Source organism: Onychostruthus taczanowskii, unplaced genomic scaffold (genome assembly GCF_017590055.1).
Source record: "Onychostruthus taczanowskii isolate IOZ18803 unplaced genomic scaffold, ASM1759005v1 scaffold24, whole genome shotgun sequence".
Taxonomy (NCBI): Eukaryota; Metazoa; Chordata; class Aves; order Passeriformes; family Passeridae; genus Onychostruthus; species Onychostruthus taczanowskii.
This window is the reverse complement of record NW_024499684.1, coordinates 6805911-6833258: the sequence shown is the minus strand read 5'-3', so window position 1 is coordinate 6833258 and position 27348 is coordinate 6805911. Positions and strand designations below refer to the sequence as shown.

At 42.0% G+C, this 27348-nt stretch overlaps 1 protein-coding gene across 1 annotated transcript in view; it reads right to left on the bottom strand.

The window, feature by feature from the left end:
• Positions 1–27348, bottom strand: part of USP13 (ubiquitin specific peptidase 13) — a 50564-nt gene that overhangs the window by 17405 nt on the left and 5811 nt on the right. Inside the window, exons 2-10 of the mRNA XM_041405934.1 lie at positions 23199–23324; positions 19064–19124; positions 9829–9950; positions 9265–9407; positions 8879–9063; positions 4401–4495; positions 2600–2787; positions 1067–1138; positions 710–803 (exon numbers count right to left, since the gene is read on the bottom strand). Of these exons, the coding sequence (XP_041261868.1) occupies positions 710–803; positions 1067–1138; positions 2600–2787; positions 4401–4495; positions 8879–9063; positions 9265–9407; positions 9829–9950; positions 19064–19124; positions 23199–23324 (1086 nt within the window). The remainder of the gene's footprint in view (positions 1–709; positions 804–1066; positions 1139–2599; positions 2788–4400; positions 4496–8878; positions 9064–9264; positions 9408–9828; positions 9951–19063; positions 19125–23198; positions 23325–27348) is intronic.

Sequence of the window (27348 nt, the reverse complement as noted above, 5' to 3'; positions counted from 1 at the left end):
AAAACAATGAACTGCCACTGTACAAAGCAATTACTTGGGAGACACACAACTTCCAGGTTGTGCAAACTACTCTGCACCAGATGCTCTGTCTGTCCAAAATCTTAATGGCATTCTGATTTCAGGAGAAATTCCTATGTCAATAATTGACAGATGAAGGCAGAGGAAAACATTTGTTTCTGTGGCAGTCACCACCATCCCTCTGTGGCAGAAGCATGCATTACTCCCGTGGCTCTGCATGGCCCCTCCATCTCCAAAGCCCCCAGCACCACCTAATCTTGCACTACCTTCTCCTGAAATCAAGTGGACTATTGTCAGACACTTCCTGGAAATAATTACACAGCTCTTTATACTTTCAGTAATTTAAAGAGGGTTCAGAAGTTTGCTTCCAGGACTCTCTGTATAACATCATTGTTGTTGTTGTTGTTGTTCCTCAGAGAACATAAACATTGGTTGCGAGTTGTGTGAACATTTGCACTCATCACTGGAGCAGCAGTGCACTTTATCAGCAGCACCAGTGCTTGCTTTGATGCACTGCACAAATAGTGCCTGACTAATTTATCCCTGACTCAGTAATCTTCACATTCCACCTTGCTAAGCATCCCATCCACGCTGGACGCACAGGAGTTCCTCAATGCCCAGCACCTGTTCCCTTTTCTCAGGATATCACTTTTACCTAGTTACCAGTGGCTGTACAAACTCAGGCAAATACCTTGTGTTCTTCTTTCATCACCTGCTCAATGAGCTCAGATTTCATGGGTGGCTTAGAGTATTGGCCTGAAAGAAGGCCATGTCCCAGTTTAGCCCTGTAAGGAAGAAAGTGGAGGGGTGGAAACAAACATGTGAGAAAACCATAAAATACTTACTTCAAGCAAAAAAAATTAAGTTTACTGTTTTTGACTCCTTGATGAACCATCATTACCATCACCGGAACTAAGTGGTCAAATCTCAATCTCCCTGTGCCACATTTCATTTCTGAGCCCATAAAAAGGTGTTCTTTTGCTCTGCCATTAAATCATTTAGATTCTATTTAACCCGACCAAGTAAATAACTGAGAAATGTCACTTACATCTGAGTATTGAAATCTTGTGTTGGATCAAGAGGGGAGTAGTCAAATATTCGTGGAAGGTTTCCCACATACCTGGGCAGCAAGAACAAAGCAGAAACATTCAAATATTGCAGCTTAATGATTCAATCAATCCCCAGTGAGTGCTTCTGTCATGCAACAATAATAGTAAAAAAATTAAGAAATGGACATTGATATTTTACTTGGAAGCTTCTAGCTATAAAGAATATGGCTGTGCTGTTCATCTGGAATTTACTTCTATTCCTTAATCTTGCAAAAGCTGCAGGATGGTGTTGGTCAAAACCACAGAGCTGAGTTAAGAGCCGTGTACTTTTTGCTCCCAACAAACGTAACCAAGTAAATTCAAGATTTGTATCAGGACAAAAATATGTAAAAAGAACATCTCTATTGAGTTTCACAAGAGAAGCAATTCTGATAACACTGAGGGAAACATTGCTCTAGTCAGCCTGTTGGAAAGGGAAGTATTCAGCAGCACTCTCTGAGCACTGGCTGCCCTTGAGCACAGGAAAAACCAGGCTGGGTAGGTATGGGCATGGTGCTGTTCCCTCTCTCATCAATAATCTCCACTATTTTGATGATACTAAGTCTTCCAGGTAACTTCCATGATTATGCTGTGGAAAATTATCTTCTTTAATAAAGTCCATTTTGATATTTTTCAACAGCAGAGATAGAAGAGCTGGCGCTTAACGAATCTACAGACTGTACTCCATATGGGTAAGAAAATAAACACAAGTTTTCTCTCAGAAGGTAATTTCTAACATGAAAACCCAGGTGGTTTTCTAGAATCTAAAAGCTTCACTTCCAGCACATACACTAGTGCTGCTTTGGAAGGAAAGGGCACTCTGAATTTTAGTTCAAACTAAGGACTGTCCTTTATAAAAAGGCTTCTCTCCTTAGAGTGAAGTGTTCAGCTTTGATCAGTCAGGAATACTTAATATTTTTCTGTTGTGCTTTTGTCCTTTTACTCTTTTAATTGTTCAGTGGAAGAATACACTATTCTTGTCATTATTATTTTTTTAATTTTAATTAAAATGTGCCTCTGATAGCTTCTCCCCTTAGCCAGACCCACATGCTATAGATATGCAATGTTTTTCACTAGCATGGATCAATATCAACATGTTTGTGCCATTTTTTCACACAAATCACATGGAATGACTCCTGGCACAGGCCAGTACAAACCCCCTAATGTGATACTGATGATACCCAGGTAAGCAGAGATATGTGCATCTGTATATAAAAAACAGAGACTGAGACATCAAATTTCCAAGGTGGCAAATGATTTCCCACCACTGAAGTTGAGACAGTTTGTTTTTCTTTCAAAGGCAGATTGGGTTTTGTGTTCCAGCCTTTTCCAGAACAGACCAAAACAATCACTAAATCCTTCAAGCAGCCACTGAACTGACTGAAAGAGACCTGCTTGCAGGCAAGACAAAAATTAAACCACCATTTTTCTTAGAAAAACAATGAATTGATGAAAGCAGCAGCTAGTGACAAAAGTAGTTTGGAGCTACTTACGCTCGCTGGAACTCTGGGATGCTGAAAATGGCTTGCATGACAGCATTGAGGTAGCAGCTATTCCCCAGGTTCTTCATGCCAGTGTATCCTGGGCCATACATGGGCTTGAGTTTCACACCAGCTTCCTGAATCACTTCCCATTCTGAGACTCTTGGCTTTATGTCATTATCTCTTAGCCCATTCTCTGTCTGAAAGCAACAAGATTTTCATCTTAGTCTCTTTAACTTCTGCCATAATTATGCTGCTGCCACCAACTTTGTGAGCTATACTCCAAGAAATGAAGAGCCAAATCAATGGGCAAGGGGAGGTAAATCCTGCATGAAGGGGAAGATGAGGGTCAGAAAGCCAGCAGTTTGTTCCTCCAATACAGCCTCAGCTCTTTAGCACAGCCACTGGCACTGAGTGCTCCCAGGCATGACCTCAGTCCCAGCTGGGAGCTTCACTTCTCTCAGGCCTGTGACCTCAAGCCTCAGCATCAAACACTGCACTTTTTCAGGTTTCCTCTTCCATTTGTAATGGTCAGGAATAGCTGCTGCTGTAGAAGCTGCCCGTAACAAACAAACCACATGAAAAGCTGCAGATCCAAGAACTCTTCCCTTCTTTCAAATGGTAAAAGCCAATAATTTGTGACACTGAAGTTTCTCCCCTTTACACTCAGCCTTCAGCCTGTAGGTGCAGGTCACCGTAGTGTCATTTACTGCTGGCACTGCTCTGTCACTTCTCAAAGAATTGTACAGACCAAAGACCAGAGGTGAAACCTTTGCAACAGCTAAGACTAGGTTCTCAAGGCTCCTGAGTAAAGCAGGCTTTTCAGAATGATTTGGATAAAAGAAACTTTTTATTCGTGATCCTGGCAAGGACATTAGTATATCAAAAACATTATTTGTATCATGAAGACTTTTGAAAACACAGTTTAACTCTTCTCTATCATTTCAATTAATATCATTTTCTCACCACTTGGACAACGAAATACACTTAACCAGTAGCAGGTTTTTTCCTTTTTAACATTTTCATGTTCTCCAGGTAATGATACTAGGTTATATGCTTGGGTTAAAAAAATAAAACCAAAAAACAACAAACCAAATCAAACAAAAAACAAATACAACCACAAAAACCACACCTGACTTTATAAGCATATCCTATTCTGATTTCCTACACCACTTAAAGAGAACTGGAAGAAACATCCACTAAGATACGAGTTATTAAAAGTACTTCTTTACCAATACAGACACACACAGAGAATCTTTTTTTCCCCAGTGCCCTCCTAGCATGTCACACCTTTGACCATGCTGTTTTCTAGACTTGAGAGAATGTATTTTTTCATTTTCTAATGTATTTATTGACAAAACCTAAACTGAAATTTACATAAATAACTTTCAGCCACTTTTTAACTTATCCATTGCTTAGCTTCTTTTTGCTTATGAATTGTATCTGTTTACACACTCAATAGGCTTTCCTTCACTCACTGTAATTAAATGTTCCAGACATTCTTCTCTAATTCAATGAGGTTTTTCATCTTGAAGACAAAGGGTACATCACACAGAAAAAGTGAAAAATGCAAACTAAAGACCACAAGGTAACTCTTTCAGAAGGGAATTTCTGGATTTGAGAGCAATGATTTACTCAGAACTCCGACAGTAACCCCCAAATTAGCTGGCTGAACTTTACAAAACTGAATACTGTCATAACAGTCTGAAGGAATCACAAATAAGCTACAGGTGTTATTCTTCTCCAGTTTCTCTCCCACCCCCAAGTGAACAAAGAAGTGAACAACAAGCTAAATAAAAGATGGATTTCCTACCACTTGCATCTGCAGCATATCAATTCCAAAGTGTGCCAAGTGTTTTGCTATATGTGGATCTAAAACCGGCTCCTCTTCGTCAAAGGAATAGACATCTGCAAAAGCAGAGAGAAACCAGTGAGCCCCAGTATCAAATGTCATCCCTTCTCTTTGTTTACCAACACTGATACAAAATGCCTTGTTCATATTCTCCAAGTTTGGTTCTGGCCAGCAGAGAAGTGCACAGAAAAACACATAGCTCAGTAAATATCTTAACACAATCACCTCAAGCTCTTTCCTCAAAAGAAATCATATGCCTCCACAGTATTAAACTAAAAGCATTTATAGGGATAGTAGTATTTCCTCTCCCCAAAAGAAGCAATTTGTAGGGAAAGCAAGGAACAGGGCATGCCCACATTTTGAGATTATGAATTTTTGTAGAGCTACTAGATACAGACAGATCCATTAAAGCTGTGAGTATATCACACCAACTCACTACTGGCAATAGTATTTTAACTTTTAGTACAGTTTAAGAAATCCACTTTTGCCCTTTTCACATGGAGATGCAGGAAGAACAGAGAAATTCCTTATTAGAATAAAGAGGGGTTTTTTTGGACTACACACCACTGGATTGGACTTCCAAGATTAATCTAACCTTGTGGTTAGGGAGAAAGGCTGATTTTCTGAGTGAGGTGTCTTGCTTTGTTGTATGGGAGATTTAGATTTCAGTTCTCTATGATAGGCCCTTACAGCCTTAATTAAAAGCTCATAAACATTCTGGCAGGGCAAAGTTCTGATTGTGAAGGGAAGCAGAATGTCTAATGATGATATTTTCAATATGAAACCAAGTTTAATAAATCCAAAAGAAGGACAAAAATACTGAGAGTAAAAACATTCTTTTTCAGAGTTTACCTATTAAGTCCTATAATGACACTGAGTTCAGAGCAGGTTTCATCTACATGAACAAATAATAAAGCTGTAGGCATCATACAAGGCTAGAAGTCTTAAGAGATGCACTTGTAAGACTTGAACAGGCTTTGCATCTTTTCTCTGATCAGGTCTCTACCTCTGTAGTCAAGGAGGTGTCTCCTCATACCAAAATCCAGAAGCTCTGTTCCAGTCTCCCTGCATTTCCCTCAGGCACATTTCCTCCATGCCCAGCAGTTTCTCACAGTGACTTTGCTCCATAAAACCAGACCTAGGCTGACAGAGAAAAAGCTTAACCAGGAGAAAGGAAGAGAAGCAAACTCAGGAGGAGACAGTAGGAGCACAGATGAAGGCTGTTCACAGCACAAATATCACTTCTGGAAGGTCCTTAGCCCTCAAGGCATTCTCCTTGAGATCTGCTAACACCAAACTCACACTGAAATGATAGACTGAAGGTTAGCCAAGAACTCAAACACTAACTTTTAACATTGACCAGCCCTATGGAAAACCTCTCTGAGCAGGGAGCTGTGCTTTGAGCTGTGCTGCCAGCTGCTGATCAGCCAGCAGATGCCCCACCAACACTGGTGCCCATGACCTTTGTGGCATGTGCATGGCTGTAGCTGCCCATCTGCTGGAATTCCACTGTGTGGTAGTAAATGCACCCAGAAGACATGACTGTTCATCCACACACATGGCATCACAACGTTCCCATAGCATTCTGGTGAGGTCACAGCACAGCCAGATGATCCCAAAAATTTCAAACCCCTCCTGGAGTGAGATTACACAGCAACAGAGCTTGGGTGACTGCTTTCAGTGTGGAAGCTTTGATATGGTTTTCCCTCTGCTCTGGCAACTGCAGAGAGCAAATCACCTGGGACTACTGGCCCAGAGCAGCAGGAGTGGAGCACAAGACTAATATTGTGCTCAAGCCCAGCTCGTGCCTTACTTCAGTACTTTCTGCTGTGTAGCTTAAATTATGGGTCCACTTGTTTCAAAAAATCAAAGACAGAGGATAAAAGCTGCCAAACACAGGTGGGCAATGCTGTCATACAGACTCTGGTAGATGAGGAATGTAGACAAGTCAGCAAATGTGACATGCAAGAACCTGGTGTCATTAGAGTAAGAAAGGGGGAAAAGGAGGAGTTTGGGGGGAGGGGGGGGAACCCACCAAAATAAATCTGAGACAGGCAACACAGAATATTATTAAACAGAGAAAAAATCATACAATATGCTGAGTTGGAAGGGACCCATCAGTATCATCCAGTCCAACTCCTGGCCCTGTGCAGGACGCACAAATAATCCACCCATGGGCCTGAGAGTGTTGCCCAAATACATCTTGAACTCAGGCTTGGTGCTGTAACCAGTTCCCTGCAGAGATTTTTCCAGTATCCAACCATCCCCTGGGTGGAAAACTTTTTCCTGATAATAGTCTTATGATTAATATTATTTTAAGAAAATAAGAATGTCAGTGCTACTTGACTTCATTCTCTTCCACAGCTCAAGATTTACACCTGTTCTGACTGTGCAGATATCTCTCCTTCCTACTTAGATGGTAACACTGTCCCTAAAGAAAGAAGTGGCTCAGGATCCCCAGAAAAGTATCTGATCAGCATCCACAAAGCAGCTCCTTCAAGCATCAATCATAAGGGGTTTCCCACTGACACTGCCCAATTCCATGCCCCAATCTATTCCAAACAAACAACCTCACAGTGAGTGGAAATAAAACCCAGTGGCACTGCCAAGAGAGGCAGCAGGTAGCACAGCCTGCCCAGTGCTCAGCCTACTGAGGCAAACAACTCTTCTGACTCCCTGGTGTGCCCTGTCCAAGGTGCAAGAGTGGAAGAGAAGCTTGGTTCAGTCTCTGCCCCGATCCCAGATGTGTCTGCTGACAGAGTGCTACAAATGGGGCTAACACCTCAGGAACCTTTCACAGTGTACACAGCACAGATTTCTCAGGGCAAGACAAAAAGCTCTCCTCTGTGTATACACAGGGTGAATGTCAGTGGAACACTGGCACCACCTCCTTCTCCTTCCTACTGCTGTGAAAAAGAAATAAATTATGTCAGGACAGGGACCACTGCTTATTACTCCTGTACCATCACCTCTTCACCTTTAACCCAGGGAAGCAGAAAACAGACAGATTTTGTGTCACCATCAGCCAGAGAGCCTCTTTCCTGAAGCTCATCTATCCCCTAGCCCCATCGAGGGGTTATGAGTACTACAGAAATATAGATCAGAGACAGAATAATTACTGAGAAGGAACAAGGAAGGTTGGGGGAGGGAAGAATTTTCTATAGGGAAACCAAGTAAACATCATCCAGAAGAGCAAAGGTCTGTGGAGAACAGCTGGTGCCTCTCATTCAGAGGGAAGGATGACAGCCTGTCCTTTGTTATCCCAAAGGCCACATACGAGAGGAAGCAGCTGATCAGTGGGAGGCACAAGGACAGAAGCCGTAAGGAAACAAGTATTGCTGCTACAGATGGGAAAGAAAATAAAAAATTCTGTAAAAAAAAACACTACAGAATATCCTGTTTATTTTGTAGATGCAGTTGAAAGCTACAGCTGGGCAAATCCTAAACACCTTCAATAACTGAGTGATTTGGATAGAAATCATCCAAGGCCAGGCTCATGCAAGGAGATAACATTCCATCTGGGAGAAAAAAAAATGGTTTTTACTCAAGTGTTTCTGTGGCACAGCTGGTTGAATCTGACTACAGTTGCCTTTCCTCAACACTGAATAGAACTTAGAAAAGCTCTCAAGTGATGCTTGTTAAAAAAAAGGCTGCTCTAAACAGCAATTTTTCATCTCTGTAGTCATAAACACTAAAGCCAAAATATAATCATGCTATGTGTTCTTCCATTTTTACTTCTCCATGCAGCTGCAACAAAAGATCTCTTTCCTTATGACTTTTTCAGCTCCTCATGTTTTTATTCCATCTAATCCTCACACATCATAATCCCCTCCGCAGCAACACTGCAGAACATCACACTTGGAGAATATGCAAACAAGGATACAGCTACAGCTTTTTTCCCCCTCTCAAGATCATCACAGATTTTACAAACGAGCATCACAGCAGCCCCATGAAGATCAGTGTTCATTCAATTGTTTCAGCAACATTTTGTTTAACAAGGAAAAAGAGGGGCTTCCACTATGATTTAAAAAATCCATACATGCTGTTACAAACAGACTTTCAAATTTTAAAAGTTCATTACCCTGCTGTTGCTTCTTTGTTCCAAAAATATAAACCATTTGTCCTAGGACATGTAGCAGAACTAAAGAATATTGTTTCTCCAGAGTCTGTTGTTTCAGACTAATGCCATTCTTATGTTATAAGCCTAGCATTATGCAAATACTACAAAAATATTTATAGAAAATATGAAATGAGCAGATAAAACAGGTATGAGCTTTCTCAGAATGGAGTGTGTGTCACTCCTCTCAACCCTGACCAACATTCACACACTCACAGAGTTCCCTTCCACACGACACTTGCACAAACCCAGCTGGTAACAGACACGCAGTCAGCCCCATGCACAGGAGGTACCTCAGGTCAGAACACGCCCCGTGGCTGACCTGCTCCATCAGGAGTGATGGTTCCCAGCTTCACTGCCAGGGGGTATCCTGTCTCCCTGTAGTGCTCCATGGCGTGCCCGTTGCCCCCGCTGCCGTCGAAGAACCACTTCCCACAGAGCACGGAGCCGTCCGTCAGGTTCAGCCACAGGTTCTCCCGCAGGTCACACCTGGAGCATTTCCAACCACTGCCAGACACAACAGGGAGAAACAGCAGCAATACGTGAGGCAGGAGCCAGCTCTGTATCTCCCATGATGGCAAGTGAAACCAACCCACACACCCAGCCCAGAGTCACACAAGGGAGCCAAGGGCTGAGTTCCTGCCTTTAGTTCAGATACCCTGGGACTGAATTAGAGAGCCTACAATGAACAAACCTTGTTGCCCTCACCTGGGGGGAATTCTAACACCATTGTCCAACTGTACAAGTGTTTTAGCATGTTTAGATGCCTGCAGCTCTTCTTCCCAGGAGTCAGGTTCCTGCTTCCTGTAGGGTGATTTTGCACTGAGCAGTGCATCACAAGCTATCGTCACCTGGAAGACAAATGGATGTCAGTCAAAGCCTGACACGACTCAGTGACTGGACAGAACCTGGCATTCAGCCTATTGCTAACCACATACAGAACTGCTTATCAGTAAGACTATTTATATACTCAAATATGCATCTAATCTTTTAGACTGTCGTCATTATTTTAGCAGGAGAGTAAGCATGTGCGCTATGTCAGTTTTCCTAGGACAAGCTGGCACCACAATAAGGGAAGAAATACAGGAGATAGAAGGAAGTCCAAGAAACAAAGGCAAAGATCACTTTTTTTAATGACTGAGACTCTATTATAGCTGGTAAAGAATAATCTTTATGTTCAAACAAGCACTGCACATAAGAAAACAAGGCACCATCTTGACAAAAACAGAAACAGGAGACAATTCCTACGACCACTTCCACACACTCACTGACCAGTGCTGGTAGCTCTTCTATGTTGGGTAATGAGATTTCATAGTGATCAGGAAAGATGACAAGTTTTGCTTCATCCTCATATTCAAAGTCATCACTGTTGAGATCACTGCTTATCTCCAGATCTGGAAAACAAGAAGGGCGGTGTTAGGAAACTGTCCCATGATCAAGGTTCCAAAACTGTGACAGGGGTACCACTATAAACACTGCTTGCCTGGCATCAGCCAGTGGTTTCTCTAGCTAGAAATATTTGTGAAACCCTGATCTAAACTGAAATCTAACCATCCTTCAAGAGAATGTTCTGAGGACCAAAATCTCCACTTAATGCCATCCCTGATCTAAACTGAAATCTAACCATCCTTCAAAAGAATGTTCTGAGGACCAAAATCTCAGATACATTTAGTCCCAGTCACAGATACATTTAGTATGGCCTCTCTGCAAGCAGTGCACTGTTGCAGACATTGCACTCTGCAAATCAGCAAACAAAATTCTGCTCCTTTTGGACAAAATCAGGATGCCATACTGCTGTGTCTTTTACCCAGAATCGTGAAATGCTATAAAGCATGGAGACCAGGTCACACTGCACAGGCCCAAATTGCAGAGGACAAATAAAAAGAGCACCCCATATTTTCCAGATCACAGACCTGTCTGAAACTTGTTGTGCCTCCCATCCATCTTGGGCCTGTGGCCTTTCCATAAAGATGTCCATGGCTGCAAGTATTCCTGTGTCTCATCCATAGTCTCAAATAGCTACAGCAAGTACAGTAACACCAACAATATCCCCCTCTTGCTAACTCCACTCTCTAATCATGGTAACTATCTGTTTAAAAAGCACTCATTAGCTACTAAAGCCTTGCTTTGAAGATCAAGCCTTCCACAGTGTTTGTGTACATTTTCCTCCCAGTGTAAGAATGACTTCTTTTCTTATCTTTTCTTAAATATGAGCCTTGATCAAGCAACATCAGCCAAAATGTCTGCCCAGAAATATGTGGACCCAGAGAGAAGCACGAGGGTATATCAGGAATTAAATGGCTAGTGTTTGTGTCTCTAGCTCCATGAAAAAATATAATTATTAATTAATTATCACATAGTGACAAGACTGAGTAAAACCTTGTTCTGTTCTTCCTAGGACGAATGAAAAATGGAAAACCAAACATGCACATTTTGCAAGATTCAACTGTGATAATTGCCCAGGCTGTTCTTCCTAGGACGAATGAAAAATGGAAAACCAAACATGCACATGACAGAAATTTTGCAAGATTCAACTGCGATAATTGCCCAGGTAAGGATGGGATTTTCTGGATCCTTCTCCCATCTGGACACAGAGGATCCACTGTATTCTGATGTACCAGTCACTGACAGAATAAGGTTCAACCAAAAAAAGAGATGTGTGAGCAGTATCCAAAGCTGGCTCTCAATTCCCACCCTAGTACAAGCAGATGCTTAATGAGTCACTCGATCCTAAACGAGCATTGGCAGCAACTACTGCACCCTGGCAATGCCTGAAATCTCAAATGTATGTTTGGGACAGAGGTGAGGATGACAGAAGCCAGATTCAGAAAACTCAGCTCTCTATTTACCCAGAGAGCAGTAACAGACTGAGCAACCCAAATGATAAAACAAGCATCAAAATATATTTTAACTTGACCTGGAAAGAACAGCTCTTGAGAGGAACATCAACTCTTGGCTCACCTGCTGCACCAGCCAGCCCTGAAGTGACAACACCCACTGTCAGTGACTCCCAGCAACATGAACTCTCTCTCACCAGCAACCAAAAAAAGCCCTTTTTCATCAGCTCAACATCGACACAAAAGCAAGAAAGTTTTCTCACACTGAAATCATGACATTTTTAGAGAACGTATTAATTAATTACTAATTCCCCAAATCACACCATTTCCATAATGATCCCTCACTTTACTCCAGGCTTTTTTCTCAGTTTGTATTACAGTCCTGTGTTTGATACAGGAGTGAATCTCCACAGCTGCAGTTTTTAACAGCTCTTCTGCTCTGTGGAACAAGGAAACTGAGGATCTCCAGGCTGATGGTGCACACAGCAACACATCTCAGGGGCTTTTCACTTAATGCCAGAAATTTGGTGGTGGCCAGCACAACAAAGCCAAAAGTACTGACCACCTCCTAAACAGGAGAGAGGTTCCTCAGAGAGGATAAAAGCTCAGGTTTGGAGGCAGGGGAAGCTCTTGCAGGGCTGTGGTCACACAGTGCCTCAGCCACCAGAGGGAACCTGGCACCAGCTCACAGCTCTGGGCTCTGCGGACGTGTGTGACACCCGCTGATCTTCACTGCCTTGTGCTCTGGACATTAACTTAAAGCACCTGCAAGCGCCTTATAGAAAGAGCAATGCCATGGTGTTGTGTGTTCAAAATTCAGACACACACTGCAGCTCATCTCCCCAGGCAGACAGCAGCCAAACAGCAGAGACTGCAGTGCTGCTGGCCTGACCTCCATCTGAACCAGTGATCCAGGGATGAAAGACAGGGGATCCTATTAGCAATCATCTGCTGGCATCTAAGGACTTCACATGCTTAGGAGCACCAGCCTCCTGTGTGCAATTGGCAGGGAAGGGAATTTCCTTTTTACTGCTCAAACTTCATGCCATTCATACCAGCAGAAAAGCAGAAAACAGTGCATGGGACTCTTTCTGCCTGACACACAGATATGGCAGCACTCACTTGTTATTTTAAAGGAGGCACAAAGCTTCCTAAAGTCCTGGGAAACACCATGAGGATTTAAAATTCCCCTTTTGAAGGTGACCAACTAAAACTGGTACACTTCCACCCAACACCTACTCCCTCTGACTAGGAATTGAAAGACACTGCCTCATCACTCTGAAGACAGCTTCTCAGACTGTCCAGACCCAGTACATAAGAGTGGAATGGAATTCTAGGGTCACAGACTGAAATCCCTCCATACAGAGCAGGTGACCATATAAATGAATCCCTTTTTGGGACATTCAGAGGGACCCCTTAATGATGTCACCTGAAAACATCCAGATCACCCTTAAATTTTTAAATCTTGGCTTGAGAGACATAGCTGTTAAATTTGATAAGAAATTATACCTGCATTATATTTTCTGTGCCTGTGCAAGGGCCAGCAAGGCTGAGATAGCATGAGGGCAGAAACAAACAACAACAGATGACTGTGACTTTAGAAGGCAATGGAGCCCACACTAAATATGGACACAATTTGACCCTGAAGCCACCAGGTATCATATGTAGTTTGCAGATGGTTTCTAGTGCAGAATTTTAGGGAGGACTAAAAGTAACTACAGCAAAAAGGAGTGGGATGAAATCTACATGCAAAAGGAGCATATTTGATTAAAAATTACTCTACCACTAAAGAACAAAAAGCATGAACTTTCAAGCACTATACTTCATCCAAAGTGGTTTCTTGATCAAGGATGTTCTTCCAAGATGCACTGTGAGTAGAAGGTAAATAAAAGGGCTTTACTCAGTTTTGAGACTGAGCCACAAGACAACCAGCCAGTTTGTAATCCTTCCAAGGAGTGACAGCTTGATGGTCAAGGCCCACAGGACACTGTTTCCCTTCCAGTGGAGTAACAACTTTCTGGTGCCTCCTGAGAGCCTCAGTTCAGCTCTTTGGCCACCAAAACCAAATATCCACAGGTTGTAAGTGTTGTGTTGGAAGGGCAGGCAAAGCAAAGCAGCAGACACCTCAAAGCAGAGGCTCAACTGGCGCTGATATTTTGGATGAGTGGTCAGTAGAGTAAATTTACTGCACCTCACAAGGCATCACTGAGTGACGGTGAGAATGTGCTGCTGCTGAACTGACTGAAAACAGCAGCTGGGAGAGAAACTACTGTAATGTAAACCAACCCAGCAGAGGGGAAGAGAAGGAGTGGATGTGTCCAGATCAGATTTAGACAAGTTACCAACTGACTGCACTAATAATAGGGGCATAAAAGACGCCAGACAGGACCCCCAAACAGGATTTCCTGCGCATGTGGATGTGCCTGTGTGCGTGTGAAAGGGAATGCAAACGTGAAAATTGAATGAGGGTGTTGACTAGCAAGTCTACAACTAATTTTGAAACCCTAGAAAGACATCTTAGGAATCTGGTCTTGATCCTGCTCTTGCTGAAAGCAATAGACAAATTCATACTGACTTGGGAAACCTGGGTCTTTAAATCAAATTATTTCTTCCTGCCTCTAAATAATAGTGAATTGCATCAGCAGCACTTTGCAAACTATAAGCTACTCAGTTAATTTGTTTTTAGGTATTTGTTTTGTTTTATTCAGTTAATTTGTTTTGAATATTAGCTTCATCAGATGAATTATAAAACAGAAGACTTTAATTTTTTTTTCCAGTCATAACATTATCTTCCTTTGCAGAAAAATGAAAAGTAAAACTTTCTACAAGGATCATTTGGCTGCTTCACTACTTGTAAAAGAACATTCAAATTGCTTGCTACATCTCCAAAGCATTGTTATGTTGTTCCTATTGCTAGGTAAGACCTCATCCCTTGCACTACTGTCACAGTCACATGTTAAGCAAGCAAAACTAAACCATGAAAATTCAAATTCAGAATTGTTTTGACAGCAGCATTAGCCTGTGTTCACCTAGTATCATTTTCACAGTTCTACCCAAACCAGTAAACTACTAATACTCTATTAGAGTAAGGTATCTTCTCACCATTTTGTATTCAATTCAAGCATATATGGCAAAGCTAAAAAGCAACAGCTAACTACTGCTGCTGCTGGGGAATATGCATTATTTTATTGGGCTAAATTGCAAAAATATTATCAGGAAATGCTTAAATTCTCCTGCATTACAACTTTTCATTCACAGATACAGATACTCTATTTCTGCTTACTCACATAAATATAAACTTTAACCAGAGCTCTTGAGAAGCTCTGCAAACAAAAACATCCTTACTGCAAACACGGTTCTGCTCCTGGGAGAGACAGAGTGAAGCTGTGGTCAAATCCAGTACAGCCACTCTTAGGAGTAGTCTTTACACTTGGAAACAGTAATCATGAGTCCATCAGCAGGGAGGTGCCATCCAGGAAAAGCTCAGCAAGTTTACAAGTTCTCCCAGACTCTCCAAGTGGAAGTTTTCCTTTCCAAGGTGTCCTGAGACTTGCTGTGTGTTACAGATACTCTTCCCAGCAGCAATCACAGATCTGCTGACAGAGCTGTTCATCTGAGGACTTCAAAACACTTTTAATTGATGGTCTGAGTTAGCCCTGACTTTGCTCAAAACAGAGCTGCCACAGCTTGCTGCAGTGGCAGATGATGCTCTGGTAACCAATCTGAGACAGGACATCTGTCTAGGGACAAGTTTTATGACAGTCACTCTGACAGCTCTGTATAGCCAGCAGTCCAGGCTCTGGCATGGATGCACAGATGCTCAGGAGGAGGGCACCAGAACCAGGCAAAAATGGGGTGACTGCTCCCTCAAGGCAGAGTTCAAATATCTACCTGAGGTGTTTTGCTTGCTTTGGGTCAGGGGGAATGGTGCTTGCTAGTTGGTTTTGGAGAAGGAAATAGGGGGAGATACTGTGTGTAGATGCAGTTTCTCTATTCAAAAGAGAGGTTCACTTTATAAAGCAAAATTATAGAGAACAAAATATAAAGTGTTTTAGTGGTGTTCCACTTAAATCTCCCACTGCTGCTGACAACTGAGCTGACATTTCAGAGAACCATTCACCCCATCCCTCTCTCAGAACCACCTCTCTGAGCAGCAACAGCAACTGGGACCACATCCCTGTGCACACACAGTCCAAGCACCTCTCTTGTACTCTTTGCACCTTTCAACTACTTCATCTATTGTTTAGTTACTCAGTAACACCTTAAAAATCATTTTTAGATTTAACTCTAGGTAATTTTAAATCAACCAGCAAACTCAGTTTCTTCAAGCCCTTTCCAGACTACTTACATTGCATTAATTCTTCATAATTAGAACATTCTGAAAGACTCTGCTGGTAACTCCTGGGATAATATGTTCAGCGGGACTCTGCTGGTAATTATAGTAAAAACTGGACCTCCAATCCCTTCAGCATAATAATCTTCCCCCTAATTCTGCTACCCCTTTTGACCAGAAGCTCATAAGGATGATCACAGTACACCCCATTAACCGAGTTTTTCTTATTCACACATAAGGCACTAGGACAGTCTGCTTTCAATATCACCCCAAATTCCCTGAAACATTGCACAGCCTGAGCTGAAGCTGTCATGTCCAAACTGTCTAGAAACACCTAAACCAGCCAGATTAAAGGCAGTTCATACATTTCAATAAACAATGCTGTTATGCTTCCTGATTACACATAACACTCATAGCCAACACCCTTCAGCCTTCTCCAAAGAAAACCAAACCAAAACGTGCCCAGAACCTGATGCACATGTGCAAGGCACACACACTTTGCTGTGAATCTTTCCATGTTTAGGGAAAGATAAATATTGCAGCTGACTGGCCCAAGCAGCCTATGTTTCTATTGCATTTACTAGATAGCAGCAGTGCTAGAAAGTAATCAGTGAACATCCAAAAGATGTTTTCCTAATACTAAGGAGATTGAAAAGGGTTTAGTATCTTTAATAGTTTTACATCAAAGAGGATTATAACAAGCAATGTAACAAATGCCCAAACTGGATTGACTTTGTACACAAAGCTTAAACCTCTGGGCCTTCAGAGAATTATTGATAGACATGTAGAAACAGAGGAATGCTGGAGCTTGCCACTGATCCTTGTCTGGCTTTGTCTGCCAAGGCAAGCCCTACCTGGCAGGTCACATACCTGGGTAGTACCAGCCAGGATCAATCCACCATGGGCCAGCAATGTGCCCTTGTGTCCTTTAAGAAGGCCAGAGGTATTCTGGGGGCATTAAGAACAATGTGGCCAGCAGATCAAAAGGGAGATCATCCTCCTCCTCTACTCTGCCCTGGTGGGGCTGCACCTGGAGTATTACATCAGTTCTGGGCTCCCCAGCCCAAGAAAGACAAGGAATTAATGCAGAGGGTCCACTGGAGGGCTACAAAGATAATTAGGGGACTGAAGCATCTCTCTCATGGGGACAAGCTGGGCCTGTTCAGCCTGGAAAGAGACTGAAAGGAGATCTTATCAGAGCACAGAAATATCTTCAGGGCAGGTGTCAAGAATATGGGGCCAGCTTCTCTCCAGCAATGCCCAGTGACAGGATAAGGCACTGAAATATGGGAAGTTACACCTAAATATGAAGAAAAGCTTCCTTACTTTGAGGGTGACAGAGCACTGGAACAGACTGCCAGGAGAGCTCATGGAATGTCCTTCTCTAGAGATATTAAAAATATGCCTGGATAGGATCATGTGCAGCCTGTTCTTGAATCTGCTCCAGCAGGGGATTGGACTTGATGATCTCCAGAGGTCTCTTCCAACCCCAACCATTCTGTGATAGTGCCCAAGGTCACAAGGAGAAAGACAGAATTAAAACAACCTGTTTAGATGAGATCAGCAGCTCTGAATCAATGAAAAATTCATTGGATTAAGAGATAAAACACCAAATTTTGCTAACGACCTCTACGGCTGTCACATGCAAAATGATCAAATCAGTTACCTCTCTGTGCTTTCAGCTGTGAACAGGAATAATTCTTTGTTCTTTGCTTTAAGCATGGCCAAAACCAGTAAGATTTGCTGATCCAAAGAAGTGGACACAATGCATTTGGAAGCATGGCAGTACTGCCTCCAGGAACAGAGCAGACCTGACACCAGTTTACTCCCAGCCAGCAGGGGCTGCAGTGGAGACTGCAGTAGAACAGACCAGATGAGACACATTTTCAAAAGTGCATTAGATTCCAGAGTGCTGGATGAAATGGTGATAGATCCGTGTCCTAAACCCACCCCAGTAAAACTGCACTGCCCTCAGGAGCTCCCTTGGAACTGCTGCTCAAGACCTACTCAGAGGGAACAAAATGCTCATGCAAGGGTGGAATTTGAAGATTTCAGTGTGGCACATCAGAGACACTCTGCCAGTACCCTGTGTGCTGGCACAGCTCAGTGACAAGAGCCTTCAGGTGTATGCAGAAGATCAGCAAGAACAAAATTTGAATGTGCTTTTGTACTTTGTATTTACACTCACATTGCTAACACTGTACAACCACTGCTGCAGTGCAGCAAGCTTTGTTTCTGAACCAATTTTCTACAAGCAGCCAGTGGAAATCATGATTTTCAATGTAATCTGGCAGTAAATGGCATTTAGAGCAGCATCTGCAATGTAACAATCTCTTCCTACAAGTTTAACTTTTTTATGACTCATTTTCAGACTTTTTTTTTTCTCAGTCCTCCTTGCAAGACTAACTTACATTAAAAACAACAATTTAATCAATCACAATCTGCAAAGGCCTCTTAGGGACACATTCCACAGATCAAAGCAATTCCAACAGAAGGTCATTCTATTGCTTCTCTTTAGCCATAAGAGCTGTAAAGAAAACATTTCACCTTTTCGTTACCTGAAGAAAAATTCACTATTCACTATTAATAGAGAGACAATAAATAATAGATGAATTGGAGAAACACCACAAGCTGTGGGAGAAGAGAGAATCCAGGCTTTCCATCACATTCTCCTCATCCATATTTATGAATCCCTCAGGTTTTCTGGGTAATCTGAATAAATGGATTTTGGATAATATGGGCATGGTAAGAAAACTGCTTTCCATGAAGCAAGGGAATAGAATTTTGGACATAATAGAATTAGAGATGCTCATGATGTATGTGCAGTTTCATTCATTACAGGAGAGATCACAACATCACTGAAGAACATTTACCTGTGTAACAACTTTAAAATGGTAACAACCCTTGCTATGACCAGCTGCTGAGCAGAACAGAGCCTCACTGAGGCCCTAATATATCTAAACATTAAGTATGGGTCAGCATTCTCATAAAAGAGTGCTTTGTGGAAATTACAGAGAGAGAATGGACAGAATTAGTAAAAAAGTACATTTCAAAGTCTATGCTGTTTCAGAGTAGTTCAGGATCTATTTTACATTAAAATGTTTCATGTATATATATACACACATCTTTTGGTATGCACCAAAATGGTTAAGAATTACTTATTTGCCTGGAAAACATTTATAATCTAGAACCAGAAGTTAAAAAGAAAACCAAAACAAACAGCAGGAAATGAAAACCCAAGAGGAGCCCCAGAGCCAGACACAATGGTGGGCAGAACCCAAGTCCACATGCAGACAGGGTCAGAGAAGGACTGTGTGAAAGCAGCTGCTCACAATACCTAAAAATAGCTTAGCATTCCTCCTTTTGGGTAAAGCTCCACCAGATGCTCCTGGTACCTTCTGGAAAGAGAGAAAGAAACAATTAAAAATCCATCAAGTGAGACAACAGCAAATCTGCCTCCACCCCTCCCATCAAACCCCAGTCCTTGGTGAGCAAGGATGTAAATGCTCCTTGCTCTCCTCTGACCCTGGCACTCATCGGTGCCCAGCACCCCACGGAGAGAGGGAGCCTCCACCTGAGTCCTTCACTCTTGGCTTGCTGGCAATGGATCAGAGGGTGTCCCACAGCCACCACGGGTGGCAGCTCTTCTGTCACCAAGGCAGAGACACCCAGCACCTCTCAAACCTCTCCCCACTAGATCCCCAACAGTATTTCTTAATGACTAAAGCTGAGTTAGAGAGAAGAAAAGGCGATTATCTGCATAAAGGATTCTTCAACCCTTCATAACTAATTCCAGTAGGACCACTTTGCTTTGATCTGTTAGTTAGGTTCATTTTCTTCTATGTAGAAAAAAATGCCCTTTCTGTCAGAATCTACACCTGCTTCCATTAATCCAAATTACCACCATGTTTTCTAAATATTAGATAATATGGAGGAAACTCGACAACATTCAAGAAATTGTTTAGTGGGGGATTTGATTGTATTTTTTAATTTAAGCCCTATACCAGAAAACAGTAAATTCCAAATGAGATTAAGTTTCACTACTTTTCCAGTTCAGAATACCTCAGACTACAAGGGGAAACGCAACTAACTGAGGAAATGTCAAAGTCAATGCACTTACTCCTTAAGCTGTTTATTAAACAGCACCATTAAATCAAATTAAATCAAAAAAGCCTCTGTGGCTATTTGGTGCCAACATGATGCATGATGTAGTGTGTAATGTTAGTGTAACTGGCAAGGTTGTTAGGCAACTTTTTTTTTTTTTTAATAATAATATTTGGATACAACAGGTGGAGAGAAAGCAGCCAAGAACCTGTCAGCCTACAGGGAAAGTTCATGTTTGCCTCTGCCCCTTCGCAGGCAAAAGGGTCACATATTTTGGGTGGTTCCCTTCACCACATAAATTAAAGCTCTGGCCTAAGCAAACTGCTTTAATCATCAGTGAGGTCTTATACATCATAGGAAAATTTTCCATTCTTAGAAAGAGCAGATGCTGACAAATGCCCCTTGGCTGCATTTGAGAACAGAATCCATTATCCACATAGAAAAGCCCTTGGGAAAAGTCAGGGTTGCAACTCCAGCAGTTCAAATAAAAATAAAAATTCCTCAATGAACTGAAAATAACATGCAGAACGTTTCTTTCTATAATGCTACTGGAATTTAACAAGTGGGAAGGAAGTAGCCAGGAATATATTTTAACTGTATTTTAAATCTTTTTTTAAAAGCAGTAGCAAGAAACAACATAATCCAATTGAAAATACATTATGAATAAATTACACATTCTCCAAGGACTATATTTCCAGAACTAAAATAAACATTTTTTCCAATACTAGGAAGCTCCAATTGAATTCTGGTGTCACCAAGTGTGATATTGTGAAAGTCATTAAGACTGGAGATTGCAAGGAGAAAGAATTCATATGGAGTGCTTATATTTAACTCAGGCTGACAATGATTTCAGCTTGATTTTTCCAAATACAAATACATCAGAATCAAAGCTGCTCAATACTCCTGAAACACCTACAACCTAAGAGTCTTTTTTTTTACCTTGTCAGAAATCACTGAAAACATTCCCCATTCACAAACCCATTTTTGTTTCTAACAGATGTGACACACCCAACACATGGGAGTGACATGAGGCATCAGCAGTGGCATTAAATTCCATTTGTGATGCTCCTTGGACAAGGTGACAGTGCAGCCTGTTCTGCTGTCTCTCACTTTTTATAACACCAATATCCCTGGATAGCATCCAGAAACCTATCCCTGCAGGAAATCTTTGTGCTTCTCTGCCCAGGGTTTTCAACAGGGCTGAGGCATCACTACAGCACTAAGCTGAAGATCTGCCTGGAAATGAACAGCACCCAGCGTTGTGTAAAGTCATGCACTACAGGGAAGAGGCTGATTTAAAAATTCTGAAGAATGCAACTCCGTGGAAAAGGAAAAATAAAAATCAATTTCCTTTATTTAGCTAAGAATTTTACCAGGGGTGCTCCATAACTTGCATTTGTGCCCATCTCTGATGATTCAGCAGAGGCCTCTGGTGCTGAGCTGCCACGGGCAGATGCTCCAGCTCCACTTGAGCCAGCAGGCTGAAGATGTGACCCTTATTTTCTAACTGAATTGTGACAAGATACACAAATGACATTTATTCCAAACATCTTGGGAAGCAACCCGGGATTTCTGCAGCAATGCAGTGCATTCTGCAAGGATGATGCCAAGGGAACTACAGGCAGAAATAGCAGCCTCACTATAAGAATCTTAAGATAGCACATCCAATGCCTTTGGCTTTACTGTATCCCACACCATTAAAAGCTTGGCTTCCAAAAACAAAACCACAATGCAACATGTGCCAGACACTTATAAAACACTTGATGTTTCACATGCTCAAAGGAAAACATGGACAGCACTTAAGAAGCAAACAGTCATGGCAAAAAAATAGAAATCCACAGCTAATATATGAGGAATCCTGGCTATGAGCCCTATTAGATGATGCAATATTCACCTGCACTGTGTAGTCAAACCCTGTTTCCTGCCACATGACCCAGAGAACCAGTGTGTTGCCACCTTCCAGCATAGAGCCAACCCCTCTGCTACATCATGATTCACCCAGAGAAAAACAGGAACCACTGAACTTCTTCAATCAAAGGGATTTGCAACACCAAACAACAGATGGGGTATTTTTTCTCCATTTTGGAGTTCTTCAGCCTAATCTTTGTCAGGAAAGGAATTTCTGAGTTCTCATTTCAATCCCAGTTTAATTTATGGGAAAAAATTAATATACAAGGAAAGCTGACAGGATTTCTGCCCACCTGTATCTAAATAGGAGGGTTTCAGGAGTGTTAAATTCAGTCAGAAAAACCATTGCTAAAACCAGAGTAGGCTCTGCAAAAACACATTTGACGTAGTGAAGGAAAATGTTGGTATTGCCCTCAGAAGGAAAGGCAATTCTGAAGTATAACAAACATCATTTACCATCTCATCCTGGAAGACATGCAATCGACCTCACTGTAATTCTGATAAAATATGAACACTCCTCTACTGGAAATGAGGTAAGTGGTCAGGGCACTTTATATAACTCAAGGCCTTCATCACCCAGGGGACGCCTTGCTGCAGAATGAGAAACAAGGATTCCAACCCACTCCAAGCAGTTATTTTAACTTGCCAACAGAGACAGAGCTTATGAGAGAGGGAGCTATAAGCAAACCCAGTGCCTTCCTTATAGCTCAGGTCAGAAGTAATTAAGAGTCTTTTAAAGATGCGAGACAAACCACAGACAAGCAGAGGTTATAAAGCACAGGTTATAAGTGACTGCTGATAGGCAGTGATGGTATGGATGAGCAGTGAACATCAGGCTGTACGTGCACACCCATGTGTGAGGAAAGGCTAAGTGAGGGCCAGTGTGTGTCTCTAGAATCCAGCATTAATCTAAGCTAAGCTTAAGATCCCAGACTAGGTCAAGGTTTAACTGTACAGGAATCTTAGGATGAAAAGAAGTCCTTTCACCCTGAGATGAAACCTCATCTGAAAAATACAAATCAGCAGCTTTCAGCCAAATCTGAGCCAAACCCAGTAACTGTACACTTAAAAGGCAGGCTTCAGAAAATATTTTGCTATGTACAATGTGCACATAACATGCAGACAACACGTATGTGATACACAGAAATGAGAAGTGAAAAACAGTGGTGAAAGTCAGGAAGGAGCTGCCTTTAAGGTCTTTGATTCATCTCGAGAAGTGAAAAACATCAGTGAAAGTCAGGAAGGAGCTGCCTTTAAGGTCTGACTCTTTGATTCATCTTGGAACTGAAGCTGTAGGATTGGTTGGGATCCGAGCACCTGGATTTGACATCCAGCCCCAAATCTGAACCTGGGCATTTCAGTCACTCAGACCTTGGTGTGTGTCTGCAATGCATTACTCAAATGAGCACAAGAGGCAGGAGAAGTGCTGGGGTGGCTCTCTGGGCAGGCACAGGTCTCACCTCTCTCACGTGCCGTTTCAGGTGCAGGTAGACACACTGTCCCGTCTTCCGGTAATGCCGTTCGATGTGCTCCCTTCCAAATCCCAGAAACGTGTTCATGCACACGTAGAGACCTCCTTCTGAATCCTGCAAGGAATGGCACAAACACTTACAGCAGGGAAGGACAGGAAGGACCCAGCACACAGAAAAAAAAAACCCAAGAATTGCAGACCCTTTTAGCTATCAGGCACACACTTAAAATATGGCTTTCATAGCATATTATGGTGTTTACACTATCAGACCCCTAAGAAACTTCCTCATCATATCACATATCATAACACATCATACCACAGCCTACAGAAACTCTTTGAAATGAGTTACCTTGCAAATACAGATTAGTGAATGTCCAAATCAGAAGTCTAGAAGTTAGTCTTGAAAAATTCCACTTGAGTGCCCAACCCACAGAGGTTCATAGGCACAGAAATTTGTAAAGCATAGAAATAAGCATGAGCAATTATTTAAAATAGCAGAATTTCTTATGGGCATTTGATTGCAAGAACATGATCCCAAACCAGAGGCACAGCAGAGCTGAGGGTCCAGGGACTCTGCCACAACTTCTACAACTGATCACAATCTTGTCTGAGAAAAAAGATCTCAAGGGACCTCACAGCCCTTAAAACTGGCTAACAAAAACTTGACCAGTGCTTTGTGTGCATTCTTCAATATCTATCAGGGTTCTTCTCCATTCATGCAATACAGAGCTTGGATACAAGGCATTACAAAGGCAATATAAAGATATATACTCCTGGTCACGATCACAAATGCTGACATTTCAGTAACATAACCTGGCATCACCTTTTGCTCTCCCTATAAGTGTAGATGCTGGCTGTTACCAGAGTCTTGCTCAATTTTAGCACCACTCTAAGATCTCTCCTACATCAGACTGCCAGGAGGACTTTCAGTCATCTGCTCATTGGTGTTGGATCAATTTTTCCAAGCCCTATAACATGTATTGTTTTGAGTAGGTGGTGCAGAACAAAGACTGAGCCTTTCAGAAGCTCTGTGACCTTCCTTCCATTGTGAGCATGTTTGTGGTATTGCATAGCACAGGACATCTTGTGTTAAATTCCCCAAAGAAGAACATGAACTACACTCATTCATAGGCACTTCAGAAGTAAATTATAAATATATATATATATGAAAGACAGATCATTATCTCCTAAAGCAAGTAGTATTAGACACATACATGCTGCCTGCTCTTCTATCCTGCATTCCAAATCCTTCTGCATTCCCTCTTTCTGTGGGAAAGTCACGGATGTGTCCTCTACAAGAGGATCCTAGAGGTACCCAGTCTAAATAAAAATATACAGTGTTGTCACTCTAGGGTCTCAGGAACTTTGTTTAAAGTTTTGTTTTCTTGGAGATCATTCTCTCTTTTTCTGGAGGGAATCCAAGAGACCACTGAACCGTTTCTGAGGCAGCCTATGACAACAATCTGACACTTTCAGTATAGGAGCTAAATGTAGAGTCTGAGTAAGTTGGTTGTGGTTACTAACAAAACAGATGTTTCTCCAAGAGAGCACAGGCAGAGTGTTCTCTCCCACAGCTTGGAAAGAAGTGGACAGACTGTTCAAAAGCCCAAAAGGTCAAAGTAAAACAGAAGCCTGTGTGAAAAAGACACCTTTGTAGATGGCTGACTAAAGGATTAGGCCCCTGTTTGGTGCTCAAAAAACACTCTACTGTGATCTAAGACAAGCTTTGTGCTGGTAAATTTAACCCCACTGAGCAGACAAACAATTCTGGAAGGAATGATATTTTACATCATCTGTGGCATGTAAATCTTTGTATTTGACAATCACTTTAGATGTGTGTGAAAGTTTATGCTGGAGGAAGTTATGCTATTCTACACCAGAAAAGCATAACTTGTCCTGACAGACAAAACCAGGAACTTTAGCTGGGTATTTTTCCCCCTCATTCCTGCTTGAGGACACAGCAGACATGTAACATGAAGTTCAGGATAAAGCAATGAATAAACATTTTCTTCCCTTATCACTCCAGTCTAAAGGCACTGTTGGGGCAGAAGCTTGTACTTGGTCAGGCTCCATCACTGCCCAGAAGGCACTCAAGAGCAGATCAGCCTTCTCACCTTCTAAGCAGAAGGAAAAGGGATTGCTCCTCACTGTATTTCTGCCTGTTCTTTGCTGCTAAAGTGCTCATGGCATGCCAGGTGCTTAATTCAGAGAGGGAAACATACAGCCCATACCAGGGAGAAAAGTATTTAAAACAAAAAAATTAAAAAGAGCTGCTCTTACTTATTTGGACGCCTATTTATGTTTGGAGGAAGGAAAGAGGCAGAGAACCCCCAGGGAAAGAGAGGTAAAAGGCACCAGTTGCTCCCTCTCAGATGCAAAAGCAGAGCAAGGAAGCTGTGAGAGGCAAACACAAGTGCCAGCCATGAGGACAGAGAAAGAGAGGTCACCCCCTCATTCCTGCTCACCCCTCATTCCACACTGCTCCTGGCACCAGACACCAACAGCTTCCAAATACCCCTAACCTGGTCAGGACTGAACTAAAGACCTCCATCCTATTACCAACCCTCACAAACCGTTCAGATCCCTCAGGGAAATTTAGGCTTTAGCAATTTCATCTCCTGCAGTGGCTCAGACAACATTGACTTTGTACAAACACGTGGGCTGTGGTGATCTCCTAACATGGCAAACAGTTGCAGACTCAAGGACAGTGTCTCATGCACAGGGGTTTGCTTTAGATCCTCTGGAACAATGGCAAAATTTGCTAAGACAATATCACAGAAGAGAGTAAAATGGCACCTGGAGTCTCCACAAGTCTGCACACCCAAACATGAAGAATGAAAAGGTCATCCATCCTCTTGTACATAAAATGAAATGTACCAGTTATGAGACAGGATCACTGTCTTTGTGCATTCTGTCATGGTTTCCCTACAAAATTCAAGCCCATACAGAACTGCTACAGGCTCTGCTCAGGGTGTCTGTTCACCAGGAATCACCATAAATTAATCTGGCTGTGGTCATAAGAGTCTTGCTTGTATAACTACAATCCAATCTTTAATGTATTTGAAAAAGTTACAGGACCGTCCCTAACAAACACACACTGCACTGGATCCCACAACAGTCTAACTAAATGACACATATTTTATTTCAGGACAGGCTGAAAAAGAACAACAGATGTTTTGGCACTTAATATTCATCTCAACAACACATAATAATTTACAATGAAGAATAAAAAGAAAGCCTGTCTCTCTGTCATGTACCAGTATTACCTACATTAAAACAAGGGGAAAAAAACCACAGCAACTGAGCACAACTGGACATAAACATGGCTCCAGCAAACAAAAAGTTCATTTTAAAGTTTCCACTGCAGTAAATGTAGTCATTTCTGGGGGCACAACTGGACATAGACATGGCTCCAGCAAACAAAAAGTTCATTTTAAATTTCCACTGCAGTAAATGTAGTAATTTCTGGGGTGGGGGAACCAACACAAAAAAAGTGTGCTAAGGCCAAGAATATATCCAGTCACATTCAAAAGAAACATGGGATATGAACAGTGGTGTGAGTCTGCCTTTTAGACAACTGCCCTCTGTCACCCAAAGGTGACAGGAAAGTAATGGTGACTAAAGGAAAGCAGAAAAGGAATAATAAGAGGATAAAACTGGGCATCAGGTAAAAAAAGGATCAGAGGGAGAAGCAACAGAATCAGAATAATGGAAGAAGACTGACATACACAATCATTAATGTCAAAATACACACAAGCAGTGAAGAGGAGCCATGTACTACTGGAACTGGTGAAAGATGAAAGATGGGAAAAGAAGAGCTGGGTTGGGCAGAGAAAGAAGGGACAAAGGATATGGAAGTAGGAAATAAATTACAGGGCCCAGTAATTGGACTGTTAACTTTAAGTGCAAAAGAAATCCTGCCCCTGCTCTTCCTTTACAAAAGCACTGTACAGCACTGGATAGCACTGGATATTTCCCCACAGCAAATTAATTCCCAATTGCTTAACAGATTCCTGGTACCTCTGTTGTAGCTCCTGAATGGGCACATGCACAAGGCCAATCCAGTACAGCACTTAGAACATTTCCTGGGAAGAAAAAAGCTGTACGGGCCAGTCAGCCACTAAACCAAACACAAACCT